Source organism: Glarea lozoyensis, assembly GCF_000409485.1.
Source record: "Glarea lozoyensis ATCC 20868 chromosome Unknown GLAREA2, whole genome shotgun sequence".
In the NCBI taxonomy this organism is placed as follows: Eukaryota; Fungi; Ascomycota; class Leotiomycetes; order Helotiales; family Helotiaceae; genus Glarea; species Glarea lozoyensis.
The window spans coordinates 734849-760779 of record NW_007360994.1 but is presented as its reverse complement, the minus strand read 5'-3'; the positions used below and the strand labels follow the sequence as shown (position 1 = coordinate 760779).

The following is a 25931-nucleotide window of genomic DNA, read 5'->3' as shown; positions in this document are numbered from 1 at the left end:
AAATCAGGTCTTTGAAATTAGAGGGAGTTGAGTGTATGGACGGAAAAAGCTACATATTATGTATGGTCCGTCCGAATTATATATTGAACTACATTTCCGTTTCAAGATAATGGTGGATCCTCGCTCTGTAAGCGACAAGAAGACTGCAATGCCTCTAAACAGAGTTTCTGCATGTTTAAAGTCGCCATCAATGCGAGAACTTTCTGTCGTCTTGGACCACAATGTGTTTGGCTTACAGTGAACATTTAAATTTGGAGCCCCTGTCAGCTGCATGCTGGCTGCATCCTGAACTAATGCAATGGCCCTTTTAGGAAACTGGTGGAGTCAACAAAAACGCGGGAAAGGCCAATAAGCATTGTATATTTCCAGAAAATACAACGCCGCGTACAACGACGGGCCTCACCGAATAACAAAACCGACAGAACGACTTGCAAAAAACATTTACTACAAGGACATCAACAATCCTTTCCCACTCGAAGATAGCAGCTGTGTGACATGGTTCTTCACACCAGCTCTATCACGTGTCTCTTCTTCTCAGCGTCCCACATACTACTCGGTATGTCTTTGTCGTCTATCGACGTTCCAAGAACCTCCTCGTGGCCCTTCTCATAATTCGGCACTTTGGTTAAACCGACGCGCTTGTAATAACCAGTTCCTTCGCCCTTTGAATTCTTCTCCAATTGAAGTAAGAGACAGATAAAATACCCTGCAGCGTCCGTCCGAGCTGCCATGCAATACAAGTTTGCAGCTAGTCCCAGAAGGTTATCGCTGTCCGGACTATCCAAGAATACGTTGCGGTGGCTTTCCACTGAAGTGTTGTCTTTGGGAACCAGCTTCCATTCGTACCGTTCGACGCCGTTTGGATCGACCGGCTTAGACATTACAATCCGTTTGACGAGACCTCCAATCTCCATCACATTAGTAACACCATCGGAAAGGGTTTTGATCAAACCAAATGGGTTGTCCTCAGACTTTGGTTGTACGTTGATTTTGAGCACCTCAAAGTGGAGGTCGTTGTCTGTAATCTCACCACACTTCACTCCATGTTTCGCGTCTATTGCAGCCCATGAGAAGCTTGGAGCTCGATACTCCGTTGCTCTCTCCGACATGTAATAGAATCGACCTTCCTCAAACCAGGGATCGACGTACCAAAGTAGCTGACTCTCCAGGTACGTCCTCCACATTCCACCCAGATAGTCATCTTTGATATGGCGGTGCATAATTGAAGCTATACCAGACAAGGCGATGAGCTTATCCTCGGGGTTCCTAAGTCCCAGTTTTGAGTATACTTCCACGACTCTGTTCCAATTCTGATAATAGCTTATTTGTGAGTCTTGATCCGCAAGAGCTAGATGTGGTATTAGAGTTTTCAGATTGGTTTTGCGGACGATGTCTCCCGCCTGCATGCGGAAGTTTTGAAGCCCGCTTCGTGAGGACTCAGAAGCCTCCAACTCACGACACTCCCATGCGATTTGATCAGAACAGAAATGTAGAACACGTGGTGCCATTATTCTCTCTTGCAAAACCCATCCTCTTCTATTGACGGGTGCATCATCGACGTGTCTTTGCCAGAATGACACGTCTAAAATGCGACAGCGCTCAACTTGTTGTCTTTCGACACTTTTAGGCTTGTTCACAGTGTTTATTGGGGTATCGAATGGATTTTCAGGAAGACTCTTCTGCCAAGGTTTGTTTCGACCAGGCTACGAGTTGTTAGCATGCTGTCTACTAAGAAGGGGGGGCAGCGGCAAAATCTTCAGTCATAACCTTAGATTGAGATTCCGCTTTTGGGGAAGTGGAGCAAATTGGAGACGTCACTTACAATTCCTTCTACATTTAGATTAATATCATCTTCCCATAACTGATGTGGTGCCCCATCGAAGAAAAGCCCTTTTTCGCTGTCTGTGGCTGCCGTAGCTGAAAGATTACAATACGAGTTCTGATAGATCCTGTGCATTGATGCTGACTCTCGAAGCCAATCTTCGTATTGATTTTTGCTTTTGCCCTGTATGATACATAATGAATCAATCCATATGTACCTGACATATTTGCTTAGTCGGCGCGAAAATCTTATAGCGTCCTGAAACGACTTTGGAAGAGTGTCGATCTCGATGCCTTCTTCATGAAATTCTTCGATGTTGTTTTCCGTCAATGTGGTGAACTGTTTATTTCTTACTGTCAGTTTACTCAAGAAAGTGGGCTTTAGCACGCCAAAGATGTCTAAAAAGTTGCATATTTGAAGGAAAGGAAATACATACCTTTGCTTTACCCCAACAATGACTGAGTGTAACATAGAACTCATTTTCAATCTTGAACCCTTCCTTGAAACGGCCTGTCGTGTCGCTAGTGGATATTAAATGAACCTTGTTGCTCTGGACTCGTTTATTGTCTTTATCTGGCTCTCCCAGATCGAGTAAGCGGCTAGGATACCAGTCGTTGAATTTCGGTCCGCGAGGACACGCTTTATGATTCTTCCCGCAATCCGCCATCCAACTTCTGGCCAAGCTTAAAGCTTCTCCCGATTCAGTGCTTTCCGAGAAGGGCGTATGAAGCATACTCGTCAGGAATTTCTCTTGAACAGAGTTAGCGAAGCTTTGGTCGCTCACAATGGACATTGACTTACCGGTAGTAGATGTTACGGAAGTTTTAACCAAGCTTGCCTGCCGTACTTCATCTGCGCGTGCGTCGACTCGATGAAGCACGAAAGTTCCCACTCGTCTCTTATCATGTAACTTAAAGTCCAGACGGTAAATACCAGGGTAACCTTCTTTGAAAATTTCTGACAAGTATGCACTAGTGAGTTTGCTTCTTTCGACTGCTTTGACTGGACCTTTCTGCGCAAGCCATTCAAGATAGAACAATTTTCGAAAGAAATTGTAAAATCCCAACGGAACGGCGGGGATGGTTTCAATTTCCGAATCTTGATTTTGGTGATCAAGCTCGGAGATCTCAGCGAGAAGACTTCGACAGATAACACAGCTCTCCTTGGCGCTCTTGACCAGGCTCTCAAGGTCCGAGTGATGGTTGAATATTAAATCGTAAGTTCCTCTCCACTCGCTACCTTGATGCCCTCGCAGCATACCGTAGCATACCGAGCAGATCATTATGAGCAAGTTTGTCTGGATGAGGTCGTAAAATTATCTGATAATAGCTTCCAAGAGACAAAATACTCAACCTTCTGAGTGGAGCTGATACTTGTGGTTTTACCAAAAGTAAGCGGAGCCTCACTGATTGTGAAGCTTGGAACTACGCACAGCAGTCTTGTTGTTTGTCCAGTGATATCGAGAACTGTGGGAGATGGGGTGACAATTGAGGGGTTGGAGAGATTGGGGTATGACTGCATATGCATTATTGCTGAATGACATGCAAGGAAAGAAGCTATGATATACACCAATTTCGTAGGACGTTACATCCTTAAGCCTTGCCTAAGCCCTGCCCCAATCTTTTAGTTGGCTTCCGACAGTAAATTGCCGCGTCAAAAATAGCCTTACTTGCGCTTGAGATCAGCTCCCAGTTATTTCCAGCTTATGTTATTCAAGGTTTGCCGCTCGTGCCGCAGAAGGGCCTCAAAAATGCTTGTCGCGTTTATTAGAAGAGCCATTTATGGAGCAGGTGTGACAGATCAGTCTGTTGGATTTGGCTCCAGAGAACCTCATTCGTGACTGGGGTGAGACTAACGTTGATTAATCCAACTTATTATATTAACCACGCCGTGTCTTTACATTAAGATTTGACTTCTTTAGCGCTCATGTAACATACTCGGTGTTGGTGGCGTACATGTCTAGAACAATTGTACAAGCTAGTTTATTGGTCGCTACAGGGGAAGTAGACCAACACAGCCTTGTAAAGTCTGCAGATGGTGCGCCCACTTTGGGTCCTATTTGCTTTCGTGGTACATTAGAGGTACAAGCTATAGTCGCAAGTATCTTAAACAATATTTGGAAATGTACACGCATGTCGTGTTTTGCATGGTTGTATTCCTGTCAGTAGGCAGAAACGCATCACAACACCTATCATTAGCTAGCGGTGGTTCGTCTTGGGTGAAAACTGAAACACAAGACGCAGGCTGTTGCCCTCGCCTCTTTAGTGTCTGAGAATTGCTACAGCCTTATCCATTGACCCCGGTAATTTTCCGCTCTCTAATAGATGCTCTCATTTCTGCTACCCGGTGACCCTCCTTAACGAGAGCACATAATTTGAAGCCGAGTCTTATTTCTCATCACTTATATCTCCCTTCGAAAACTCACAACTTCACATTCCCTCACCAAAGTTACCACTGACATGTCGAAATTCCAACCATCCTTTGACCTTGACTGGTTCGATCCACCAGCACAAGTACGATTTGATACTTCTCACATAATCAAGGAAGAACTTCTTGGCTTCCACCCGTTCAAGCAATGGGCCGAGACCCTGATTTCCACCCTCGAACTCCAAAGAACGGATGTTAAACACCCATTCCACGCAAACCCATACACTCTTCAGTCCATCACCGTCCAGTCGGCTGACTGGTTTACCAAAACTCGCATCGGATTCGTGAAACTCTCGGCAGATATAAAGAACGACAAGAATGAAACACTTCCGGGTGTTGCATTTTTACGTGGTGGTAGCGTTGCAATGCTCATGATTTTGCGTCCTAGCGACTCGAACACCGAAAGATGGGTCATCATGACTGAACAACCGAGAGTACCTGCTGGGAGTTTGCGTTTCCTGGAGATACCGGCTGGGATGATGGATTTCACCGATACATTCGCAGGCGTAGCTGCTAAGGAGATTGCTGAGGAAACGGGGATCAAGCTCAAAGCATCTGAGCTGAAAAATCTTACCGAAATGGCTTTGGCAGGAGTTGATGGAAAAGATCATAATGAGAAGATGCAAGCGGCTATGTATCCCAGTCCGGGAGGCTCCGATGAGTTTATTGCAATCTTTCTGTGGGAGAAGATTCTCGACAGACAGGAGATTGAGAACTTGCGAGGGAAGCTCACTGGACTGAGGACGCAGGGAGAAAAGATCACTGTGAGGATTTTGGATTATGAGCTTCTCTGGAGAGTTGGGGCTAGAGATGCAAAGACTCTTGCTGCTTGGAGCCTCTACGAAGCTTTGAAGAGAGCAAGACATGAGGAATTGATTGATTATCAGTCGTGGTAGATTGGAGAGTGATGTTGACATATTGTTTGACCTTTAATGCAAACACAATCCAATGTCAGATTATATTTGCTAAATTAAAGTGAGATTCTTAATCTTACTTGGTACTTAATTATGGTTACATGTATTGATACATGCGTGCCCAACTCGCCTGGTAAGCGATGGAATGTCGCTTCACAAATCCCAAACTCGACGTCAAAGTTTACTGATTAAGCTTGAGGTTAAAATTTACGTTATTCAGGCCTTAGCATACTCATCGCCCCATTAGAACCTGTTTCGTATCTTAAGTCACCAAAGAAATGGACCTGAGCCGCATTTATTCTACCTAGACGTCCATGTTCTCTGGCCAGCGGTTTGAATTCGAGCAAGTAACGCGATTAGTTTATACTGCATATCGGCTATTCAAGAGCTGAATGAAACAAGCTCGAATGTCTAGGATTGCTAAACACGGGGGCGTTTAGGCACCCGAGTAATGTATTGCGGCACAAAATTACTTGCATTCGTCACAGTGCAGAGCTGGTTTCACCAACCACAACGGAGAGGTCTGCTGTACGTCTATCACAGAACGGCCGCAATTTTGGCGACCTTCAGCAGATCAGCCACTTAAATAACCTTAAAGGTTGTTGATGTGGACCTGGCTGGGTCCTGGTAGGCCCGTAAGCGCTCGTTACGCCGTACTCGGTGTTGGTAAGTTTAGGTGACGACTGCGCAAGCCAACTATTGGTAATGCAGAAGAGGTGTTCAGTATAGCCATTTGTATAACTGTGGCCCAAATAATGGCCACTTTGTTTCAAATCCTTTAATTTTCCGATGCAACAAACAAAATCGTGACAACCCTAAGCTTAATTCTTAATTATGTGTAAGCGTTTCGACTTAACCACTCCCCATGCACCTTTCAGATATCTTATCTAATCCTTATGTTGTCAAGATCCAGATCAAATCTATCCGGCACAATCATTCCCGCATCTAGATGATGCTGGATAAACCTCTTACTCACACCATCTCGATACAGCCACGGATCCAGCGTTTCATCCTGCCATTTCTCGAGCCTTCCCCGTAGATCCAACAAAAGCTGTAGTTGACCTGGGTCTTTCGCCAAGTTGACGACCTCCAACGGATCTTTGTCAAGATCATAGAGCTCCTCTGGGGGCCGGAAAAAGTAGTCCTTTAGCTTTCTCGGTCCAACCATGATGTCCCCCTCCTTCCCCACAGGTTGCGAATGTCGAATCCCGTCCCAAGTAAGCGAGCCATAGAGATCTGCAGAGAAAGGAAAGTCCAGACGCCAGGCTACATTGCGGTGATATTTGTATCTTCTCGTTCGAAGGAAACGCGTTGGCCAGTAGTTGGTCACTTCGTGGAACGTGTGTGAGCCGAAAACGTGGTGCTTCCATTCAGACTCTGGAACAACATTCGTCTTGTCGATGATGGGTAATATGGAGACACCTGCTAAGCCTTTAGGCGCCTTTTGAGAAAGTCCTGCCCAATCGAGGAACGTGGGGAAAATATCAACATAAGACACCATATTCGGATTTTCGATACCTTTCGAAGCAGCACCCGGGCATCGGACGATGAATGGGAGCCGGACACCTGCGTCGTACAGTGTCGTTTTAGAATTCAAGAATGGCGGGCCATTATCACTGAGAAAAATAACCAAAGTATCTTCCTCCAAACCCGATGCCCTCAACTTCTCAAGGATAAATCCAACCCCTTGATCAAGTCTGCTAATTGCACGATAATATTCCGAGTACTCGAACCTCGATTCTTCCAAGTTGTTGATATACGGGGGGACTTCCACACTCGCAGGGTCATAGGGAACGTCTTTAGTCCTCGCATCAAAGATGTCCTGGTTCCCAAACCCAGAACGGGTCATATCGCGATGAGGATCAATGTACCCAACGGTCAAGAAAAACGGCTTCTCCTCCTTCGTCGCCTGCTCGAAAAACTCTTCTGCCTGATCAGCAACCCACGCAACATCGCGAGTAGAACTTTCCTTCTGCACATGCCACGGATAGGCCGAGTACGGACCAACGTGTATTTTTCCAATCAAGCCGGTCAGGTAGCCATTGTCGCGGAAGAAAGCCGGCGAAGTGGTGATGTTGTCGAAGATGACAAAGTGGTGCTGCTTTCCTGCGAGCCCGTATTGTCCACTCTGGTGTGTGTGTAAACCGGTGTAAATAACTGAGCGGCTGTTACTGCACGATGCTGTGCTTGTGAAAGCATGCGTGAAAAGCGTTGCCTGAGAGGCAAGCGCATCGATATTGGGGGAGTGGACGGCGGAGCCATAACAGCCTAGATTCTTCCCTAGATCACTACAGGCAACGGAGAAGTCAGTAAATATCACATCGTGGATATTGCGAGAAGAGGATAAAAAACGCCTTGAGAAATCTCGAGACATTCAAAAGAGGAATTTCCGGGCTCCCTTAAAAACCTACTCGGCAATGAGAAGGAGGATGTTCTTCTTAGGTTGAGCTACTTGGATAGTACCTTGATCGGGCATGGTGTCTGGCTAGTCAAGCGAGTACTGTGAGAAGCAGCGAGGGAGACTTGGAAAAGTAGTTCTCGTTGGGCCGAGAGTCATTTTCAACGATGCGCAACAGGCGGATTTCATAGATGGTACCACAAACCCTTGAAAATACGTGCTTTCATATGTCTCTTGCGTGATCAACGTGCCACTAATATGAGGTCTTAAGGTGGGAGAGAAGACAGCATGGTGGTGTTTCTGTAGGAGCAAAATCCACGGAATATATGACAGGAATCCACTTCCGCAGCCCACCTTTGGTGTGGTGGAGACAAAAAACAATGCACAAACGGGATATGCGACAGACGTGGCAGTAAAATGTTACAAGGCCGAGTATGAAAAGTCTCCTGTCAGATCGATCATGAAAGGGGAAGCTTGTGTGCGGTATCGTGGAAAAGGTCAGATTCACTCTTTCTAGTCTGCTTGATGCTAGCGCTTTCCAGACACGCAACTCAGTGTTCCTAGCTGCTATTCTATCTTCATCAAGAGATTAGACACGGACAGTACACCATCTCAGCCGCCATTTGCGTCTCGAATGTGTCAAAGCTGTCTTTCGTATTGATGATGCCTGACGGGTGTGAAAGAACGCATCAAAAGCTGTGTTCATTTCAAAGTACATAAATTTGCGCATCCACCAGAAGACCTGTGCAAGAGCTCTACTTCACGATCTCACAGTGGCACAAATGCTCCAGAATATGATAGCCTATCCCCCCTCTTATCACCATGAATCCACCTTGTCTTCAATCTCCTGGCCAATTCACAATTCAAGAAACTAACATCTAACTGGCGAACAAGAAATCCAGTCTCTTGTTTCCTTGGTCAGAGTTGTGTTCCAAGTACCAGGCCTGCTCTTCCTTCGTCATCGAGTTCCACTTCTTCGTCTTGTAACTATTCCGTTGTGTGTAGTAGACCTTTGTGAGTAGATACAAGACGATAGTCGCAACGTTGATGATGATCAGTTGCTGATTGCCGCGCTTATATAATGGCTTGTCGTCCGCACGATAGATATTCGAAGAAGCGATTCCAGAGAGTTGAATAGTGATGTTGTACAAGCAAGCACTCACGGCACGGGTCCGTACTGCATTACTCAGGCGTGAGCACCATCCCACTTGCGCAGCGTGGACTGAAGGTTGAGCTAACAAGAAGAAAAGAACGGCGTATTGACCCCAGTTTGAGAGGGACTGAACGGAAGTGTATTCTATGACCAAGAGCGGCAGCACCCAAAGCTGAGAAAGGGCGCCGACGTACGCTCGTTGTTGGAAGCGCTCGGTCAAGTAGGTGACCCACAGCATGTTAAGAGATGAGAAAATCGTGATTGGTATACCGAGGAGAGTTGTGTTGAAAGTGCTGAACCCAATATGTTTGAGTGTGAGTGTCAAGTAAGATTTTGGTGGCCCTTCCGGAATCTGGAACAGAATACCAATCACATATATTGGCCACAAATCATAGTCCGAGAGACTTTGCCAGAGTTGCTTCAGACTGATACCTTGGCGATTGTGCATATCTCCCTTGGAAGGATCATCACGAAGGACGCGATTAACAATAATCTTCTCTTCGCGCTCGGTGAAGTAGCCTTTCGGATTCCACTTGGTCTTGGTTTGAGTCGGTCCAGGGACCAGGAAGAAGAAACTTGCGAAACCAATCGTGACACTGATTAAAGCTTCGATGAGGAAGAGCCAGCGCCATCCTTCCTTCCCGTCAACTCCCCGCATATGCAGAACACCGTAGGCGATAAAAGAGCCAATGACGCCGGACATGGAGTCGACGAACCAGAAGAAGGCGAGACGCATGGGCATCTCGCTCTTCTTGTAGAAGTATGACAAGTACAAAATGGAATCTGGGATGAACCCGCCCATAAAGACGCCAATCAAAAACCGACAAGCAAAGAAGCTGGCCCGTCCAGTCATGAAGAATTGGCCTCCAGCAGCAAAGCTCCACAAGATGATTTGGACGGGAATCCAACGGTCAGGACCAATGCGCTTCCCAAGCATCTGGGAAGGAATCTCGGAAAGTAAGAACCCGATGCGGTACATATTCTGGGCGTTGTTATAATCGTTGGTGGTGATGCTGATATCGTCAAGCAAATTATCAGCGACAGCATTACCAAGATTCCCACGATCGAGGTTGAGGGCAAAGAACATTACCAAGATCCAAAGGAAGATCTTAATGTCAGATTTTCGCTTTACGCTGCGCTCCTCGCGATACGTCCACCTTTCGGCGATGTCGAACCGACTGTAGTTCTCATGATCTGTACGAGGGAGATAAAATTGTGCGATGGAGGGATCATCAAACACACTTCTGGTCGTGGCGGTTGCGTCGAGGTCAATTGGCTTGCGAGCTTTGCGCGCCCATGGCCATGGTGATTGATGCTCGACCTCTGGTTCGGTTAGATCATCGTTGTCGAGATCTTTCGGCCCGAGAACGGGACTCGGAGACTGTGTGATCTCGGCAGAAATCTTGGACTTGGAGTCCGGGAGCTTGGAGTCGTAAAACTCGACGGGTCTGTTGTTGATATTGTCGCCAGTGGTAGAGACTTTGAGGTTCGGCATTATATACACGAAGAAAAAAAGGAGGCGAGGCTAAGGCAGGCTAAGCATTCGCTTAAGCTTGGTGGTATTAATGGCTGTCACTTGGCTTGTGGCTCCGAAAGCTTGTTAGGTACATTCGATATGTCAAGTCAGATACATCATTAATTGGTGTTCTTCGAGAGGTTTTATTTGGTTCATCTCCTCGCGCACGCTTCCTAAAAATTTCCAACCCAAGCACGTCAAGTTGACAATATATTTCACAAGACGACAACATGGCAGCAAAAGAATATGAAGAGCGAATGAGGAGGCCATTTTATTCGTCATTACGGCGTTGAAGGTCTCGAAAAGACACTTGCGGCGCATTGTCTAGTTATAGCCTCTGTCCCCTGTTCGCACGCGCCCACCTTTGGTCGGATGTCAGCCGAACAGGCGAGTTATAGACTATGTTCTATACCTCTGAAGTGATTCTGGATGTCTGCTTGCTGTTCTTGAAAACACTGACATCCAGTTGGCTGGACTCTGGAGTAATCCACTTCGGGTATGCGCGCGAATCAGAAATAATACCGTGGTGGAAAAAATGTCATCGCAGCTTGAAATCACAACAGATCGGCGGCAGCAGGTTCTCCACTCTTTATATTAAATCGAACCGAACCCCATTCCAACTCCAAATCACTTACTTACTTTCGAAATGGCGAGACTAAGTGAGACGACACCTCATGTCTGTCTGTCTGACAAGGAAGCGCGATGAAGAAGATTACGACAATCACACAAGAAAATATGGATTTAAAGCATTCTAGAGGTTCTCACAGCCTGATCTCGGAGGGATTTTGCTGATTGTCTAAGTTTTGCCGTCTAAGATCGGTATTCTCAACGTTACAAGCTGTCTTAAAGGGACTTGTTAAGTTTTGTTTGCTTTTGAATCTCGCTCCGCCCTTCATATCCTCATCCTCTTCCCGTGGAGAATTGATCGGAAAGTCGGACCAACAACGCCCTTTCCCAGAGGGCCAAAGAGTGCAATATCCTCACATACGGTGCCAAAGCAGACAGCACCACAGACGTAGCTCCTGCTATTCGAGCTGCCTTCACTCAATGCGTGTTTTCAACCCACAAAAGTCGGTTTGTCTTCCTAAGAGGGAACTATGTGACTGAGGAGAATATTATTTTGACTAATGGAACAATTGGGCATTCAAGCTTGATGGATTATTCACAGCGTATGTCTGAGAATGATTGTTTTGCTGTGCTTGCAGCTGCAGCTAATTGTCAAGTAGGTCTTATGTCGGAAATTATTCTGTACCTCGTGAGACCTTCTTACGGGACGCCGCTGATGTTCAGCTGGCAAATGACATTATCAATGGCGAGGGGTGATGGGTTGTTCCTCGAAAACGTCATCGCAATCATCAATGGTATAAGCTGTTGAACTTTCTGATGCTCCTAATCTACCTTTGACTTACTGATAACTTCCAGCTGTCAACTTTAAACTTTACTGCGCCAATGGCCTGGGGGCTATTTAAGGCCAAAGCTATCTCTATCGTAACGCAAACAAGCCAGAACAGTGTAACAATATTGTTAAAATCTTTTGATATTCACAGTACATGCCCCCCTCGTCTTGTCAGATCAGTGTCTCCAACCAATGTTAGCGTTCACGATCTCATCTTAGTCGACAGTCCTAAATTTCAAATTAGCTTCGACTCTACGCTATATCTGGGGCTATAACATCTAACTATGCGAGGTGCGAACCTTAGCAGTTATAATCTCTCCCTCTCTTAAGACACAATAAGTCTATTAGACTATCTATAAAGTATCTAGTTACTCCTAAGTCTATCTTCTAGAGTAGTATTATAGATATAAGAGTAAAAAGAGCTTAAGATTAGTGTTTATTAATAGTTTTAGTAGTATAGATCTTACTATAGAAGGAAATATCTTTATTCTATAATATTCTCTTTCTAGTTTTCTCTTTAGAAAAAGTTTACTACCGGTATCTTCTCTTAGACCTTATAGCCTTTCTTAAAGGTCTTCGTTCTATACTCGTGTCTCTGCTGTTGATTTAGTTCGCTTGCGTACTAGTTTCGGTCAAGCTTCTTCTAAATTTCGTTCTCTATTTAACCCTCCTATTTCTAGAGCTAGCCTTACTAGGCAGGCGCAAGTATCTACTGCCACTTCCGCCATCTCCCTACCTCCCTATCTCCCGCGCCTTGTGTGTCCTCTTCCTCGCGTTCCATGATATCTTCCTCCTCATCCTCGTCCTTTGCCTCTGGTCTTGTCTGCCCAGGTGGCTTCGGCTACGTTTCTTGTAGGTACTAGCAAGACTTTGTGTTTCCAATTTTGTTCGTATTAGTTTAGCTGACGATTGATCTCCGACAGCTTCTGTTGGCTTAGTTGTTGTACTCTAAACTTGACAGTTGGCCAGAAGCCTATATCACGTAGTAATGATATCGCCTTCCTAGTTAGTTCATCGGCCGTAATCTCTAGACGTTCATACAAGTTCCATTTAAATTTACTGAAGAGAATTCACGAATTCGTTGACTGTTTGGACTCCTGGGACGTACATAGACTTAACATAGTCTGCGTACAGCTTGTATATCGTTACCAGGTTCGGCGTGAAGTCTCCCAGGGCTTGAATGGTTCCATTACACAAAGCTTCTGGGTCCCCTGCTCCAGCAAGCGCGAAGAAAACCACAAATTGCCGCCTCGTCAGTGACTGTACCAGACACTAGTGCCCTAGAGTATTGCCCCTTTTCCAGGTAGCTAGGGTCCCTGCTCTAGTAGTGTTTCTTGCGATAACTTCAAGTACATGGTTGTGGAGTCCCAGTTCCATAAGCCTTTGTCGGATAGCAAACTTCTAATGTTAGAAGTTCGTATTAGAGCATCAACTTGAAAAATAGCGGACTAATTGTCCTTTCTATTGCGGGTTCATAGAGGGTACATATACAGGTATAGGTCGCACATATGCGGCCAGGGAATTAAGCCTGTATAGACAGGTATAGGAGCATATTCTCCGGTCAACATAGAGACTTCGTCTGCTTCTGCCATCTTGATCTGTATTTTCGTAGACTGTAGTGGAGAGTAGTTCGGAGGTTTTGTGAGATCAAGGCAGTGGTTTTGGGGTTGTTTGCGGTCGTTATTCAACCTTTCACTGCTATTAAAATAGAATGAGGTGTATAGAGAACTCTAGAGATAAGTATTAAATGCCAAGCTTGTCACGTGTATACCGCAACCAGTATGCTGACAGTCTTCTACGGAAAGTGTATTAATCGCTAACTTTTATATCTAGGTAGTTTGAGAGTCGTGGTTCTTGAAACACGTATTCTACTACAACAACAGGAAGATCTAAAGTAATACATGGTAAATAATACGTTGCCATTACAAAGAGTGTAGTCATCCCTATCCTTAACATAAAAAGGTTCTCCCCCCTAAAGTCTTCACCTTCAGAGCAATCACGAGCTCAGACCACCATTTAGTTGCCCTTCTTCTTCGACTCTAATCCCTTTACGAGTCCCTCCAGCAGCTGTCTCTCTTCATCCTGATATGCACTATACTTACTCTTTCCCAGCCCGTCAATCAGTCCAGTCAGCTCGGCCTTCAACTTGTCAGCTTCATCATACTTCCCTTGGCGCCACACAGCAGCCAGTAGGACCCTTCTGACGGACAAGGCCTGGGGAGAGTCTGGCCCCAAATGCTCGTCGAACCAAGGCAAGCCCTTCTTTTCCAGATCCTCAGCTTTCTCACAGTCATCCTGCTTGCCCCGCTTCGCCAACAGCTCAGCGAGCCCATGTGCTTGTGCCGCAATTCCCTTGTCACCCCGCCTTAGGATGATTTGTTCCTCGGCTTCGATCTCTTCGTCCAGCTGCCCAAGCTCTCCGTACATACAGATAGCGGCTTGCATAAGGTTTTGCCAAGTAGGGAAGTCGGTTTCCCATAACGGTTTATATGGGGCATTGCCAGACTTAGAGCTTGCATCGAGGGAGGTGATTTTGCCTTTGACTGTGTCGAGCAGGAGATTTGCTTTTTCTTTGTGGCTCAAGTCGCAATGTTTTGTATCGAGGTTTAGTGCCGAAACTTCGTTCTTATCGAAGCTAAGAAGAAAGTTCTTCGCGGAGACATAGCTGAAGCTATTCCAGAATTTTATGACAGGAATAGGATATTCCCAATCGAATTTGGGAGCGTCTTTTGGCTCTAGAACTCCAGTTGAGTATCGGAACTTGGTTGGTTGCGTCATCGTAAGAACAAATCAATATTAGATCAATCAGCTGATGTGAGAGATAGATAATCTGACGTGAGTGATGATGTCCTTGACTGAGCTGTTTCTCTTTGAACAGATTTCGATTGCTCTGTATGGCTTTGTCTTTTCGCTTTTAGAAAGCAGCGAGAAAGTTCTATCTATGCTAGTTTGCTGCCTACCACCCAATTCAGGCATCCCTAGTGGCGCCTGTTGCCTTGTTTTACTTCGTACATGTAGTACATGACCAGCTTTCGCCGCCGCCACCCTAAACGGTAACCTTATTTCATAAGGTTCGGTGTTATCCAATCATAATTCACCAGAGACGTCCGGTATTGCGCTATTTTAGAGGAGTGCACAGATGTGGAAGGCTGATTGTTTACAGCATGTACGAAGTAGCAAGTAGACATTCACGCTGACCGCTGTGATTGTCGGGTGCTAGGCGAGCCATCCATAATCATTAATTCCTCAATAAAGGCGGGGAAAGCGAGTTGAGCGGCGCTTATTTTTAGCTGTAGAGTGTACTTTTAAGGAGTTTTAAATGTTGGTATCAGCCAAATGATTTCACACACAAATAGCCGCCGCTCAACTCGCTTTCACCGACTGAGGAAGGTGGCGATGGAGGGCTCGCTTAGCACCCAACGATTATTTCAGTCATGGATTAGAAGATTTGGACTGGATTGTCATTGGTCGACCGACAATATGCATGATTACTTCGTATACAAATACAGTATAAACGACGTTGCTCTCTAGCCCACTCTTAAACCCCTGCGTGGCTATCCAGAAAGGGGCGATTGCTTTTCATGGAAACATAAGTGGCTTGCTCGCGGCTTACGGATGCGACAAAAGTCCCGACAGACAAAAGCGTTATCTTCCCGTTATTGTCGATAGGTCAAGTCATTGGATCAGATGATATGATGAAGGTGATAAAATACACACGTAATATTCTGTGAACAGAGATCACTAACTCAAATAGGCATGTGCGAACTTGATGCAGTTTCTCCCCCTTCGATAGTGCGCAGAACAACGCATTTTACACGAAGTGCCAAGAACCACGCAAATTTTGCTTAGAGTATGTGCCGCATCATAAGAAATTATAAGTTGAATGGTGAAGCTTCTCTCAGGCTACTCAACGCCACCCTTGGTTACGAGTCGTCTGAACATCATTTGGTGGTGACAATCTAGACATGCATCCGTATGTATTTATCTTGTCACACTAGTGGCTTTCGCAAAAATGAGCGACAATTCCCAGGACTTGGAGGCTATAGAGCGTCGTAGATCACAGAATCGAATTGCTCAACGTAAGCATCGTGAGTAGGCCATTTGAGAACAAGATCCACGCACTGAGACCTCCTCAGGACAAAGACGTGCCCAACTGTTGCGAGAATGCCATGCCATCTTAAACCAACGCAAGGAGGGAGGCAGCGACAATCAACATCCAGATCACCTGCAGCAAGTAGGCAGCCGTAAAGACTATTCCAGAACAAATTCTCCGGAGGCTGTCACACTCCCTCAATTTTCACAGCATTGCATTGGGTGTCAGTCCAATAGGAGAGCAGATCCGTCCTACCAAGAGCACCAACAACATGGACCGCAGCTTGGTACTAGCAGCCATCATGCCAGTTCACTGAACCACGTTGATGACAACAAGGATTCGGCATCAACTCCTCCATTCCAAGACAACGTAGAAGAGATCAATCAATCTGCACTACAACGCAGCCGCGAGGTCGTGCAACCGTCTCCATTAGAAGACATTTCAGCAAATCTGACGGGCAACGATGGCCAATACTTTTTGGATGCCACTACGTTTATGACAAGTGCCAACTTTTTCCAGGACAGTTTGCTGGAAACAGCCGATGATAAGGAGCAAATTGAAGACCCGAGCCAGCATAATATCAATAAAAGCCAGACCGTGAATCCAATTGCTAGGGCAAAACTTAGCAACCCTAATAAGCGCCCAAGGAGCGCGAGCTATTGTCCGCCTGTAAGTGCAATATGTATAGCACAACAACGATAATTGAACACTGATATACCATCCAGGTAGATACAGGACATCATCCCGACAAGACTCGCGACCCCTCTTCCAGCCGGCGAGCAACTTTTACTGCTCTAGCGTCACCACCAATTTCCGATCCGGCCCTGTCCTCAACATGCACCTCGCCCGTCATAAGTCGACAGAGACACAAGGGCAAGACAGCGCTGCATATCTGTGCTGAACGTGGAGATGAGGAGGTTGTCAGAGCCCTCGTTCTACAAGGTATCACTCTCGACGTACAGGATAGCTTTGGCTTCACAGCTCTGCATTACGCGGCTCAGAACTCGCATTACAAGGTTGCCAAAATCTTATTGCAAGGAGGTGCTGACACTGAAATCTTGAATGAAGAAGGGTACAGCGTACTTCATGTTGCGGCCGAGGTGGGTAGTCTGGATGTTATCACCCTGTTGAGTCAAGAAGGAGCGGATCTGAACTCGAGGGTGGGGACTTCAATAGATGATTAATGATGACTAGAAACCATCAACAGTCTTTCGGGATTGTATACATACATTTACGCTCCCGTTAAAACAGCGAATCTATATACATCTGTCACGCGTGCTTGCTTGATAATTTCAATGCACGACTCTCGTCAGCGCTCGCCGCTAACATGATATCCAGTCCACGGCTTGAATTCATCACCTCTCGCGCAATTCGTTCCACAGACCCTGTGTTCTAACTGCCACTCTTTTAACCTATCGATATTCTTACACTTGTGTGGCACGTTCTTCGTCTTCCACTCGCCCAGTCCAGAATCATCCTTTTGGAAAAGCACCGGACTGACATCGCCTCTGCACTTGATTATCCTAAATAATACCAGAGAGCAGTGGCGGACATGAAATTTGAATTCGAAGGGGCTCATCTTGGAGATGCCTTCAAAGTCCCACGTATCACGATAGGCGAAGAGGTAGAGGAAGGACAAGCAGTGGAGCTGATGCGATCCTGAGATGGGAGTTAGGAGAAGGAAGTTATACGAATATGTAGTCGCATATCGGGAAGCACAGGTCGAAAACTCACGTTCGGGGAAAGCGAGAAGGTCGCCTTCAAGCGGTGCTGGTAACGTCCACCAGTTTCTTTGATCCCATGTCTTGTTCAGTCTCTCAAGGTGTTCTTTCGGAAATGAAACACTTCCTTCTGTTGTTCCTTTCAGTCCTCGGGTAATAATGTAGAACGGGTTGACGCACGATCCCAGATCTCTACCCATGCCTTTCTACTTTTGGGTGTTACTGTACCATAGAACTCGGGTACTACGATGTCTGAATCATACTGCGTCCATTCAAAGGAGGCAGCTTCCATCATCGGACCTGTTCGCAGCCTTAGCATAACATTCTGGATTCGATTTGACCGGCTGGACAAATAACTACGGATATACTCGCTCTCTGACCACATCCTTTGGAGACATGCTTGATCCGAAGGCTTCTTTATTCTGGTGTAGATGTAGAATGCAGTTGAAAGAACTAGGTAGATTAAAGCGAAAAGAAAAAAATAGACTGGTAGCCGCGAGCTCTTCTGAGGAGTCTCGTAAGTTTCTGAAGGCGGATTGATCAGGGAAGCTTTCTCTTCATCTGTCTTGATCGTTGTTAGATCATCGTCCTCATCGTGATCGACAGTCCCCATGACCCAGTCTTTGTCCGGACTTGAGGTCTCTTGGGTTCGGTTTTGCTTGTAGGGCGCCATAACTTATCCAAGACAGACAGCGGGATGGAACAACTCTTCACTATAGTTGTATTTTGATACACTCTCTACAGTCTCATGTCCAGGAGATATTGCTATGCTCGACTCAAGTGAGATCATTGGCTGCACAGTTGTGCTTATGTGCGTACGTCAGCAAAGCCACCGTCTGATAGGTCATGACAGTGCATATACTGGGGATACATGGGCCTGTTTTGCGGTCCACGAGCATGATACACATACGAGAGAGTGTTTTGGACTCGGCTGGAGCGAAAGGTTCTTTCGCTTTCGACAGCTTGGATTATTCATTATGTTCAGACAGATTGTTGATTCATTTCTAGGATCTGCCTCCACGTTGCATCAACAGACCAAGCAACTTGCTTCACTATGCAGCCATCAAAATAGGTGGCGTAAAAACATTTCCATACTCAACATTTCAAGCTTTATGGGTACTATCATTGCGTCTTTTATTTGTATAAAAGCAATCAATTATCAGCCGACCGAAAGACAATGCGACGATAATAGCTATGTCTGGTCGCCAGCATCTGACCACATCTCCTACTCCTGGAGTACTGAGTATGTCGATTTAGGGACGTACACGCCATATTTTGACGTTGTGTACAAGCAAGTTGTGGAAGATGAGTGGAACAAAATCATACCCAGTAAGTATTCCCATAACAAATGAGCTTGTTGACCTGTACCTGACTTCAAGCGCATAGAACATCCGATATCAATCCCCTCTTCCCGACTAGCAGAACTAAATCAGTCAACACCAGCAGACTCCCCATTGTGGATTCGTGACCCTAATAATCGCGACTCTGTATTGGCTCTACCTCAAGTCTTTGTCGATCTGGGGTGTCTCAATTTCCTACGTCAATGGTCATCGAAATTCGATCACGATTACTCTTATCTGAAAGTGTTTCAAGATGGTGATAAAACGGTTAATGATCGTGCGCATCAATGTCTTGAACGCCTGAGGCATTCGATAAGCTGTTGGGGGGACACCACGGTGATTCTGGAGTTCATCGACGAACCATATACCAAGGTTGATTTTGGGACATTACATTATTGTAGAGACTTTGATAGGATTGGACAGTGGATCAAGGAGAATGGTGTTAAGGAGGTCGAGCTTGATAATCTGTGGTGGGGAGGAGCAGCCTGAGCCTGCCAGCAGATCATTCGAAAGGTTATCAAATGTCGAAGTATAAAGGGCACGAAATATTCCCAAAAGGATTGGAAGATCACCCGTCTTCAACCTGTTTGATTGTTGTATTGTGACATCCACAAGTCCTGATCTAAAACAAAATCCAGAGCTGCTTAAACAAGAAAATGCTAGAGGAGTGAAACGAGTTGCAAACCGAAATTTACCACGATCGTTGCTCGCAAGAGGTTCAAAATATCCACAATTTGTATTCGATTTTCTGCCTGGCCAATGAATGCTTTCTCGGCAGATTTATCGTGCAGCATAGCTGTGCTGACGGACGCTGACAGAATACACTATAAACCCCCACTTTTATTTCGTCGGACCTTTTGTCAGAAGTGTCAGCAAGCGGCCTGTGACAAAGAGTTCGCCAAGTTTCACTTTTTAATTTGACTGGTGAGCTAAGGGTGCTTAGGAAGCTTCTTGTATGTTTGGTTATTCCTCCTGGCTCATAGGAGAAAGATCCAAACATGTGAAGACTATCAAAGATGCGGGCGAAGTTCTCACTACCAAAGAGAATCACAAATCTTATCCCAAAACAATATTTTTACGATGCTTTGAAATCTGGAGGCTCTTCTTCTGATATTGAGAAGCTTGAAAGCGACACTATCGAGAATGGGCCTCGTGAAGACGGAGACTCAGCCCTGTCCCAAGCCCGATACCAAACAGTAGGTTTCATGATCGGCTTCTGGCTTTTGCTTTTTTGCTGTACGATACAAACATATATCATTTGGATCAATCAATATAAGCTTGATATTACAAATGATATCTTTTTGAAATCACCAGCACCCAAGAGTGAGTTTTCTTCCAAGTGTCTGTCGAGCCTTACTAATGAAAGTGTAGATCAAGACGTGTTGACAACGTTCAAGGAAGAAGAATCCATGATGGGCCTGAAAACGGTACAAGATGTGCACAAAGCTTGGGACCAAGCGTCGTATCGTAAGTCGAGCCTACATTTTGAGCCGATCCCAGCTGTCTGAATATGTCACACTTCAAGGTTACCCCAATCAATGTTGACAATGACTAGCTAGTGGCTTTATACACCTCTCCCATCCCGAAGTTTACTCCCAGGTACCCAATAAGAACGTGCTGAAAGGCATCGATAACGTCTACATGATCAGTGCCTACCATCAACTCCACTGTCTAAGAAAGCTGCATGTAGCTCTGTTTGAGCTTCAAACCGAGTTGGAAACCACCAAGGAATCTCTTAATCCTCGACATGGGAATCACGAACACCCCGACGCTGTGAATGTAACCATGTTAGAGCATCCACCAGGGGTCTCCATTGCGCATGTTGAGCATTGTTTCAGCTACTTGAAACAAGGACTAATGTGTGCTGGAGATATAACTCTAGAAGGTCCAGATTCAAGCGGTAAGACACTGAAAGGTTGGGGTACTACTCATCAATGTCGGAGGTTTGAAGGCAAAGGCGGGCTGAACGAATGGGCGATAGACCAAATGAAAGATTTGTAATATAATGTCTACAGTGAATGTCAGTCTTAACTCGGTCACCTGAGTTCAGTCCATGAAGCTTCGCAAACTTCGACTCAATGAATAATGAAAGCGTTATCTACGGCAGAGGTCTGTTTATGGTTAGTGAGTATTCAACCTACCAAGTCCAAGGCACTTTCCTTATAATGCAGGAAACTACGATTTGCACCTCCCTTACGTTATTCAGAGTTCATTGAAAGTTTGATCCCTTTGTTCACAATACAGCAGGGATAATTGATTGTGCCAAGACAGAATATATTTGGTTAACGATTCAAGAGGTAATGTTAACTTGCGGATCTGCGAAATTTGACTTTGGCGCAGGTAGAAACATATCTAAGTTGTATTTGCTGTGTCGTCTAGCGACCATGGTCTGCCCCAACATGGCAGAAGAGTCCACAATAACGAGTTGCCATCTAAGGTGGAACAGCAACAGTCCATCCCTTGTACAGAGCAGCAGCAATCTCATCAACAGTAGGCTCGGTAACCTCCTCTGCGCGTTTTGCCTTAGGTGGGACAGCAACGGTCCATCCCTTGTAGAGAGCAGCAGCAATCTCATCAACAGTAGGCTCGGCAACCTCCTCTGCGCGTTTTGCCTTAGGTGGGACAGCAACGGTCCATCCTTTGTAGAGAGCAGCGGCAATTTCATCAACGGTGGGCTCGGCAACCTCCTCTGTGCGCTTCTCGGTGGCAACTATACGTTTGTTAGCATTACATCTCTCTCCACCAATATACGTTTCGCAGATGGAGAGCTTCCTGGCACATACTTGGAGCAGCTGCAACAATGCCAGCAAAGAAAGCCGTAGCTACGTAGGTGAACTTCATATTAACTGATAGGTGAGGATAACTTGGTGCAAGAGTGGTGCTGGGTCGAAAAGACTCGAGACGGTATGTCAGAAGGAATAATTAGCTTCTGCTGCAAAATAGTGCATATAGTCAGAATATTTGTACTATGACGATATGACTGAGAGTGCTCGATATTTGTCACCATGATTTCTGATGATTTCTCTACTTGATTGATGACACTGCGGAACAGATTGCTCTTCAACCCTGGAGTCAGCTGCTGACCTGCCGTACGTAAGGCACACTTCCAAGTAAACGTGAGCGACGATGTTCAATTCTCTATACGTTTAAGCGGGATCTACCAAGCTACGACACCGTCTGTCTCATACTAGACACTCGAGTAACCTTCTACCATTCTCGGTGACACGTACTGAGCACAGGTCGAGATGTCGGATTCTGAGAAGACCTCAACGCAACTCTCACGAGATAGCTCATTCGACCCAGAAGAAGAGAGCTTCCTGGGGCACAACAGTAAGAAAAGTGGACCAGCTCAATATACACGCCGGCATGTTCACGTTCTTTATGCTGTCAACTTGGTACTATCCTGTGCAGTCCTGGCTCTCTTCTGGGCAGTCTCAAACATAGCAGTTCACGATCCGTCATTGGGAGTATATTGTAAGATTATGACTAGCTTTGACTGTCAAAGACAGACTGACAGTTTCACAGCCCCAGCGAACGGTGCAGTAGAATACATAAAAGAACAACCGTTTAGAGCGGCTCTTTTCAACAACACACCATATATGGGGTATCCTACCGATGAGACGGACAAGTTGTGGGAAGATCTGTACAACTGTAAGATAACGTTGAAATTACGCCCCTCACGATATGGGAACGTCTCACTTATATGTTGACGATAGTTGGCACATCCACAATTTCTAAAGCGGAAGCCGACAAACTCCCTAATCCCACACTTCCAATTCCAGGCACGGATCGATACTTAGTACAACTCGATGTATGGCATCAACTACATTGTCTAAACGACATGCGCAAGTTGTTGTATCCTGATCGATTCGACGGTCTCGAAAAGCTTCGTGATGCAAACGGCAACATCGACATGACAGATAGTGTTTTCAGACACTGGGGTACGTGTTTCTGACCAAGATTCCGACCTACTCTTCCATTATGGCTCTAGTACTGATCGGCCATTTCAGATCATTGCATTGACGCCCTTCGCCAATCAATCATGTGTCATGCCGATGTCTCACCAATCTCGTTCCACGTCAACGTGCCTGTAGCAAAGGGGGTATTTCCTCGTCTCGCGACCACGCATACGTGTCGTGATTTTAGCAAGATTCAACAGTGGGCAAAAGATCACCAGGCTGGGCCTTGGGAAATGCATTTAACTCCGGAACATGCAAAGAAGATTATCAAGGAAGCGAATTTTGATCAAAGTCCTTTCGAGGATATTGAATTTATGTACGATCAATTTCCTGGGGAGATGTGGTTCAAGTACTGGAGAGATCATCCCGAGGAAGCTAAGGTTGCGAGAGAAAAGCTGAGAAATGATGCGAAAATTGTGGAAGAGTTCGAAGCATAAATGTAATATTTGGTGCTGAAGGGGATAATTTTAATACCATAAATGTCCATATTTCAATCTCCCCAATCCTTGAAACTTGCAAATTTCCTCCGTTCAGGCCTATCACCGAATGAATTGAAAGAAAATGAATATAAAAAATTTGTGAACATGCAAGGTCAGCAATTAGCAAGGTAAATAATATAGTCGTGGCAAATTATTGTCCAATCAATGCCTGCCAAAAGCACGATGTCTCTTAATGTCAGCGGTGTCTTCATCGTCTTGTCCTCAAGCGAAAATCATTCTGTGTGAGAATCAAAGTCACAAACTTTCAAAATGTGGAAATTCTCCTCGTGGACACAACGAGCAATCAATATCTCCTTCATTATCCTGCTTGTATTCAACTCCGCAATCCTGACCGTACTATGGTACAATCCAGCTACCATATTAGAGAACCAGAGATTCAATAAGCAACTCTTTCTCAATTCGCAAAGCGCTACTCACGACCCCAAATTGACACCACACACGTACATGGGACCGATTCGTCGCACCTTCTTCTCAGACCTACTCAAGGCCAACAACATCCCAGTCAAAGAGGGCGATGCGGAAAGTAGCTTGTTAAAGGAAGCAAAGCTCCCTTATAATGTTCAATTCGTTTATGTGAAGGAGATTGGCCATGATCATCTAACGCCATTCGGATTAAGCATGGTGCATCAGTTGCATTGCTTGAGGATGTTGAACGACACTTTACATGAGTTGACAGGCGGGACCGGAAAAAGAGATGGAGGCGGCATTGGGGAACACGGGAGTCATGCTCAACATAGGGATTTTGAACATCTGGAGCATTGCGTGGATTACATTGCTCAGGTCAGTTTTGTAGTGATCTCCACCACTCCCCCCTTTCTGTTTCTTCAGCCCTTCATGATAAAACCCTTGGTCGAGACGTACTGATTACGAAATCTAGGCACTTACCTGCGCCGGAGACGATACTCTCGAACCCTCTCATCTATGGGATGATCCCTTGTCTGGCAAGACCTTCAGAGTGGTTGACGGGACTGGAACGGTTCATCAGTGCAGGGATACGAAGCAAATGCAAAAAGCCATATCAAACAGCTACAAGAAGCCGATTCCTTTACTATGGGAGTGGGAAGAGGGAGCCACTTTGAGGAGTGTGCTTGGTGATTATTAGACAATTAAACTCGAAGCAAATGAAAGTCTTTTCCACATAAGACTCATTGGACAGCTGGCTCGTTTACAGGAAGTGGGAGCAGTGAAGCTTTGTATTAACACATCTATTAAATGGGGTAATATCCAAGTTGTAACGTATGCGGGTTCTGACGATCACACCTCAGAGTAACTACATTTTCCTACTAAGCAATTTCTCCACTCTCATAATCACCATCATCCTCGTGCGTCGTGTACCAACCATGAATCTCCTTAAACTTATGCGTCATCTTCTGATACTTGTATCCCTCGGGCCTTGTCAAATTCACAAACTTCTCCTCGTCAATAGCATTCTTGTCTTGCCACTCCAGTATCTGCCCAAAATCTTTACACTTGTGCTCGGTATTAAAGTCGGGAAAAGCGTGGTCCAGGGTATCTGTCCAAACATGTGTGTATACATCTGTTGTAGCGCTACACATGATATTCTGTAGCAGCAGATGTATACAATGACTCAGGTGTAAGCGGTGGAATTCTGTCGTGTCATTCCACCCATTTGGGTACGTCTTGCCGTAGTAGTGCTCGAAGTGAGACTCCCGACGAAGGGCATCTAGGCAGTGAATCTGGTGAAATACGTCAATCCGTCCAAAGTACTTGTCCGAACCATGACCCCAAGAGTCAGGAATGGCGACTGCTTCGCTAGGATCTTTTCCCATAGCAATGACTTGTTCTCTCGAGATGGGAACGGGTCGTGAATCCCACATTCGCTTCCATGCGACATCGACTTCGTAGCTTGGAGGCTGACGGAAAATGCTAGGATTTTTGGGTAGGAGAAGAGTCGCTTCCATTTTCTTGGGGTGGACTTGAAGGTCGATGTCGTTCAAAAGGGGGGCTAGTGGCCAAGGTTAGTCTTTGTGTAGTCATGTAGGGGAGTACACATGGACTTACAGGTCATTGAAAATTTCTTGAGATCGAAATTTCGTGATTTCGACGTGTTGATGGGATAATCATCGCCGGGTTTCATCGCGGATATGATAAAGCTGGTGATTGAAATAGTAAACAACATCAAATTTAATAGCGCCCACCAGATAGATGAAAAGCCCGATGTCCTCGATGACATATCCTCTAGTGAACGTTTTTGACATTGCCAACAAATATGTTCAGAATCTTCATGGGAAAGGCATGGTGACTCGACCCCATCTGCAGTGGCAACTTGCGCGTAGCGCTCATTTCGAAACCACCACCTCATATTGTCCAGAGTTCCCTGACACAACCCAACTTCTACAGTTTCAACCCATCGAAACCTGAGTCTTCCAGAGGGCTTCAAGAAGATCGTTACTCACGTGATATTCGTAGGGCTACATGCTCGCGATATGCAGTGTCAGCAAACGAGGTCAACAAATAAGGTCAGCAAATGGGTCAGCAAATGGGTGTCAGCAATGTTTCTACTGACATAGGGGAATTCAATGTCGAGAGTCCATTTTCAAGTGATGTTGTAGAACTCTCAATGTATCTTGATGTTGATTCTATGAATCTATGGAATCTAACATTTCAATGTGCCCGTATCTTACGACCAAATCTTTGTTGCAGATGTAGCGACAACACCACAACGGTTCCC

At 45.6% G+C, this 25931-nt stretch overlaps 13 protein-coding genes across 13 annotated transcripts; 6 read left to right on the top strand and 7 right to left on the bottom strand.

Annotated features, from left to right (window-relative positions):
• Positions 1–503: 503 nt before the first annotated feature.
• GLAREA_03589 (heterokaryon incompatibility protein) lies at positions 504–3104 on the bottom strand (the record flags this gene model as incomplete). The annotated part of the gene is made up of 4 exons (XM_008083842.1): positions 504–1703; positions 1823–2161; positions 2259–2572; positions 2624–3104. The coding sequence occupies 4 exons, from the start codon at positions 3102–3104 to the stop codon at positions 504–506; spliced, it is 2334 nt and encodes a 777-aa protein (XP_008082033.1).
• A 1177-nt stretch (positions 3105–4281) lies between these two features.
• On the top strand, positions 4282–5145 carry GLAREA_03588 (Nudix; the record flags this gene model as incomplete). The annotated part of the gene is made up of 1 exon (XM_008083841.1): positions 4282–5145. The coding sequence occupies one exon, from the start codon at positions 4282–4284 to the stop codon at positions 5143–5145; it is 864 nt and encodes a 287-aa protein (XP_008082032.1).
• A 901-nt stretch (positions 5146–6046) lies between these two features.
• GLAREA_03587 (Alkaline phosphatase-like protein) lies at positions 6047–7639 on the bottom strand (the record flags this gene model as incomplete). Its single annotated transcript, XM_008083840.1, has 2 exons — positions 6047–7451; positions 7575–7639. The coding sequence occupies 2 exons, from the start codon at positions 7637–7639 to the stop codon at positions 6047–6049; spliced, it is 1470 nt and encodes a 489-aa protein (XP_008082031.1).
• Positions 7640–8439: 800 nt separating this feature from the next.
• Positions 8440–10209, bottom strand: GLAREA_03586 (MFS general substrate transporter; the record flags this gene model as incomplete). Its single annotated transcript, XM_008083839.1, has 1 exon — positions 8440–10209. One exon carries the CDS (start codon positions 10207–10209, stop codon positions 8440–8442), a length of 1770 nt encoding a protein of 589 aa, XP_008082030.1.
• Positions 10210–13642: 3433 nt separating this feature from the next.
• GLAREA_03585 (uncharacterized protein) lies at positions 13643–14404 on the bottom strand (the record flags this gene model as incomplete). Its single annotated transcript, XM_008083838.1, has 1 exon — positions 13643–14404. One exon carries the CDS (start codon positions 14402–14404, stop codon positions 13643–13645), a length of 762 nt encoding a protein of 253 aa, XP_008082029.1.
• Positions 14405–15638: 1234 nt separating this feature from the next.
• GLAREA_03584 (Ankyrin repeat-containing protein) lies at positions 15639–16903 on the top strand (the record flags this gene model as incomplete). The annotated part of the gene is made up of 3 exons (XM_008083837.1): positions 15639–15714; positions 15763–16388; positions 16445–16903. 3 exons carry the CDS (start codon positions 15639–15641, stop codon positions 16901–16903), a joined length of 1161 nt encoding a protein of 386 aa, XP_008082028.1.
• Positions 16904–17028: 125 nt separating this feature from the next.
• Positions 17029–18113, bottom strand: GLAREA_03583 (uncharacterized protein; the record flags this gene model as incomplete). The annotated part of the gene is made up of 3 exons (XM_008083836.1): positions 17029–17570; positions 17621–17740; positions 17798–18113. The coding sequence occupies 3 exons, from the start codon at positions 18111–18113 to the stop codon at positions 17029–17031; spliced, it is 978 nt and encodes a 325-aa protein (XP_008082027.1).
• A 304-nt stretch (positions 18114–18417) lies between these two features.
• Positions 18418–19269, top strand: GLAREA_03582 (uncharacterized protein; the record flags this gene model as incomplete). Its single annotated transcript, XM_008083835.1, has 2 exons — positions 18418–18769; positions 18827–19269. The coding sequence occupies 2 exons, from the start codon at positions 18418–18420 to the stop codon at positions 19267–19269; spliced, it is 795 nt and encodes a 264-aa protein (XP_008082026.1).
• A 527-nt stretch (positions 19270–19796) lies between these two features.
• Positions 19797–20781, top strand: GLAREA_03581 (uncharacterized protein; the record flags this gene model as incomplete). Its single annotated transcript, XM_008083834.1, has 3 exons — positions 19797–20103; positions 20152–20247; positions 20336–20781. The coding sequence occupies 3 exons, from the start codon at positions 19797–19799 to the stop codon at positions 20779–20781; spliced, it is 849 nt and encodes a 282-aa protein (XP_008082025.1).
• A 431-nt stretch (positions 20782–21212) lies between these two features.
• On the bottom strand, positions 21213–21621 carry GLAREA_03580 (uncharacterized protein; the record flags this gene model as incomplete). The annotated part of the gene is made up of 2 exons (XM_008083833.1): positions 21213–21490; positions 21564–21621. The coding sequence occupies 2 exons, from the start codon at positions 21619–21621 to the stop codon at positions 21213–21215; spliced, it is 336 nt and encodes a 111-aa protein (XP_008082024.1).
• A 404-nt stretch (positions 21622–22025) lies between these two features.
• On the top strand, positions 22026–23176 carry GLAREA_03579 (uncharacterized protein; the record flags this gene model as incomplete). Its single annotated transcript, XM_008083832.1, has 4 exons — positions 22026–22254; positions 22306–22431; positions 22497–22721; positions 22791–23176. The coding sequence occupies 4 exons, from the start codon at positions 22026–22028 to the stop codon at positions 23174–23176; spliced, it is 966 nt and encodes a 321-aa protein (XP_008082023.1).
• Positions 23177–23488: 312 nt separating this feature from the next.
• Positions 23489–24341, top strand: GLAREA_03578 (uncharacterized protein; the record flags this gene model as incomplete). Its single annotated transcript, XM_008083831.1, has 2 exons — positions 23489–24019; positions 24117–24341. 2 exons carry the CDS (start codon positions 23489–23491, stop codon positions 24339–24341), a joined length of 756 nt encoding a protein of 251 aa, XP_008082022.1.
• A 181-nt stretch (positions 24342–24522) lies between these two features.
• On the bottom strand, positions 24523–25562 carry GLAREA_03577 (uncharacterized protein; the record flags this gene model as incomplete). Its single annotated transcript, XM_008083830.1, has 2 exons — positions 24523–25205; positions 25262–25562. The coding sequence occupies 2 exons, from the start codon at positions 25560–25562 to the stop codon at positions 24523–24525; spliced, it is 984 nt and encodes a 327-aa protein (XP_008082021.1).
• Between the last annotated feature and the right edge of the window lie 369 nt (positions 25563–25931).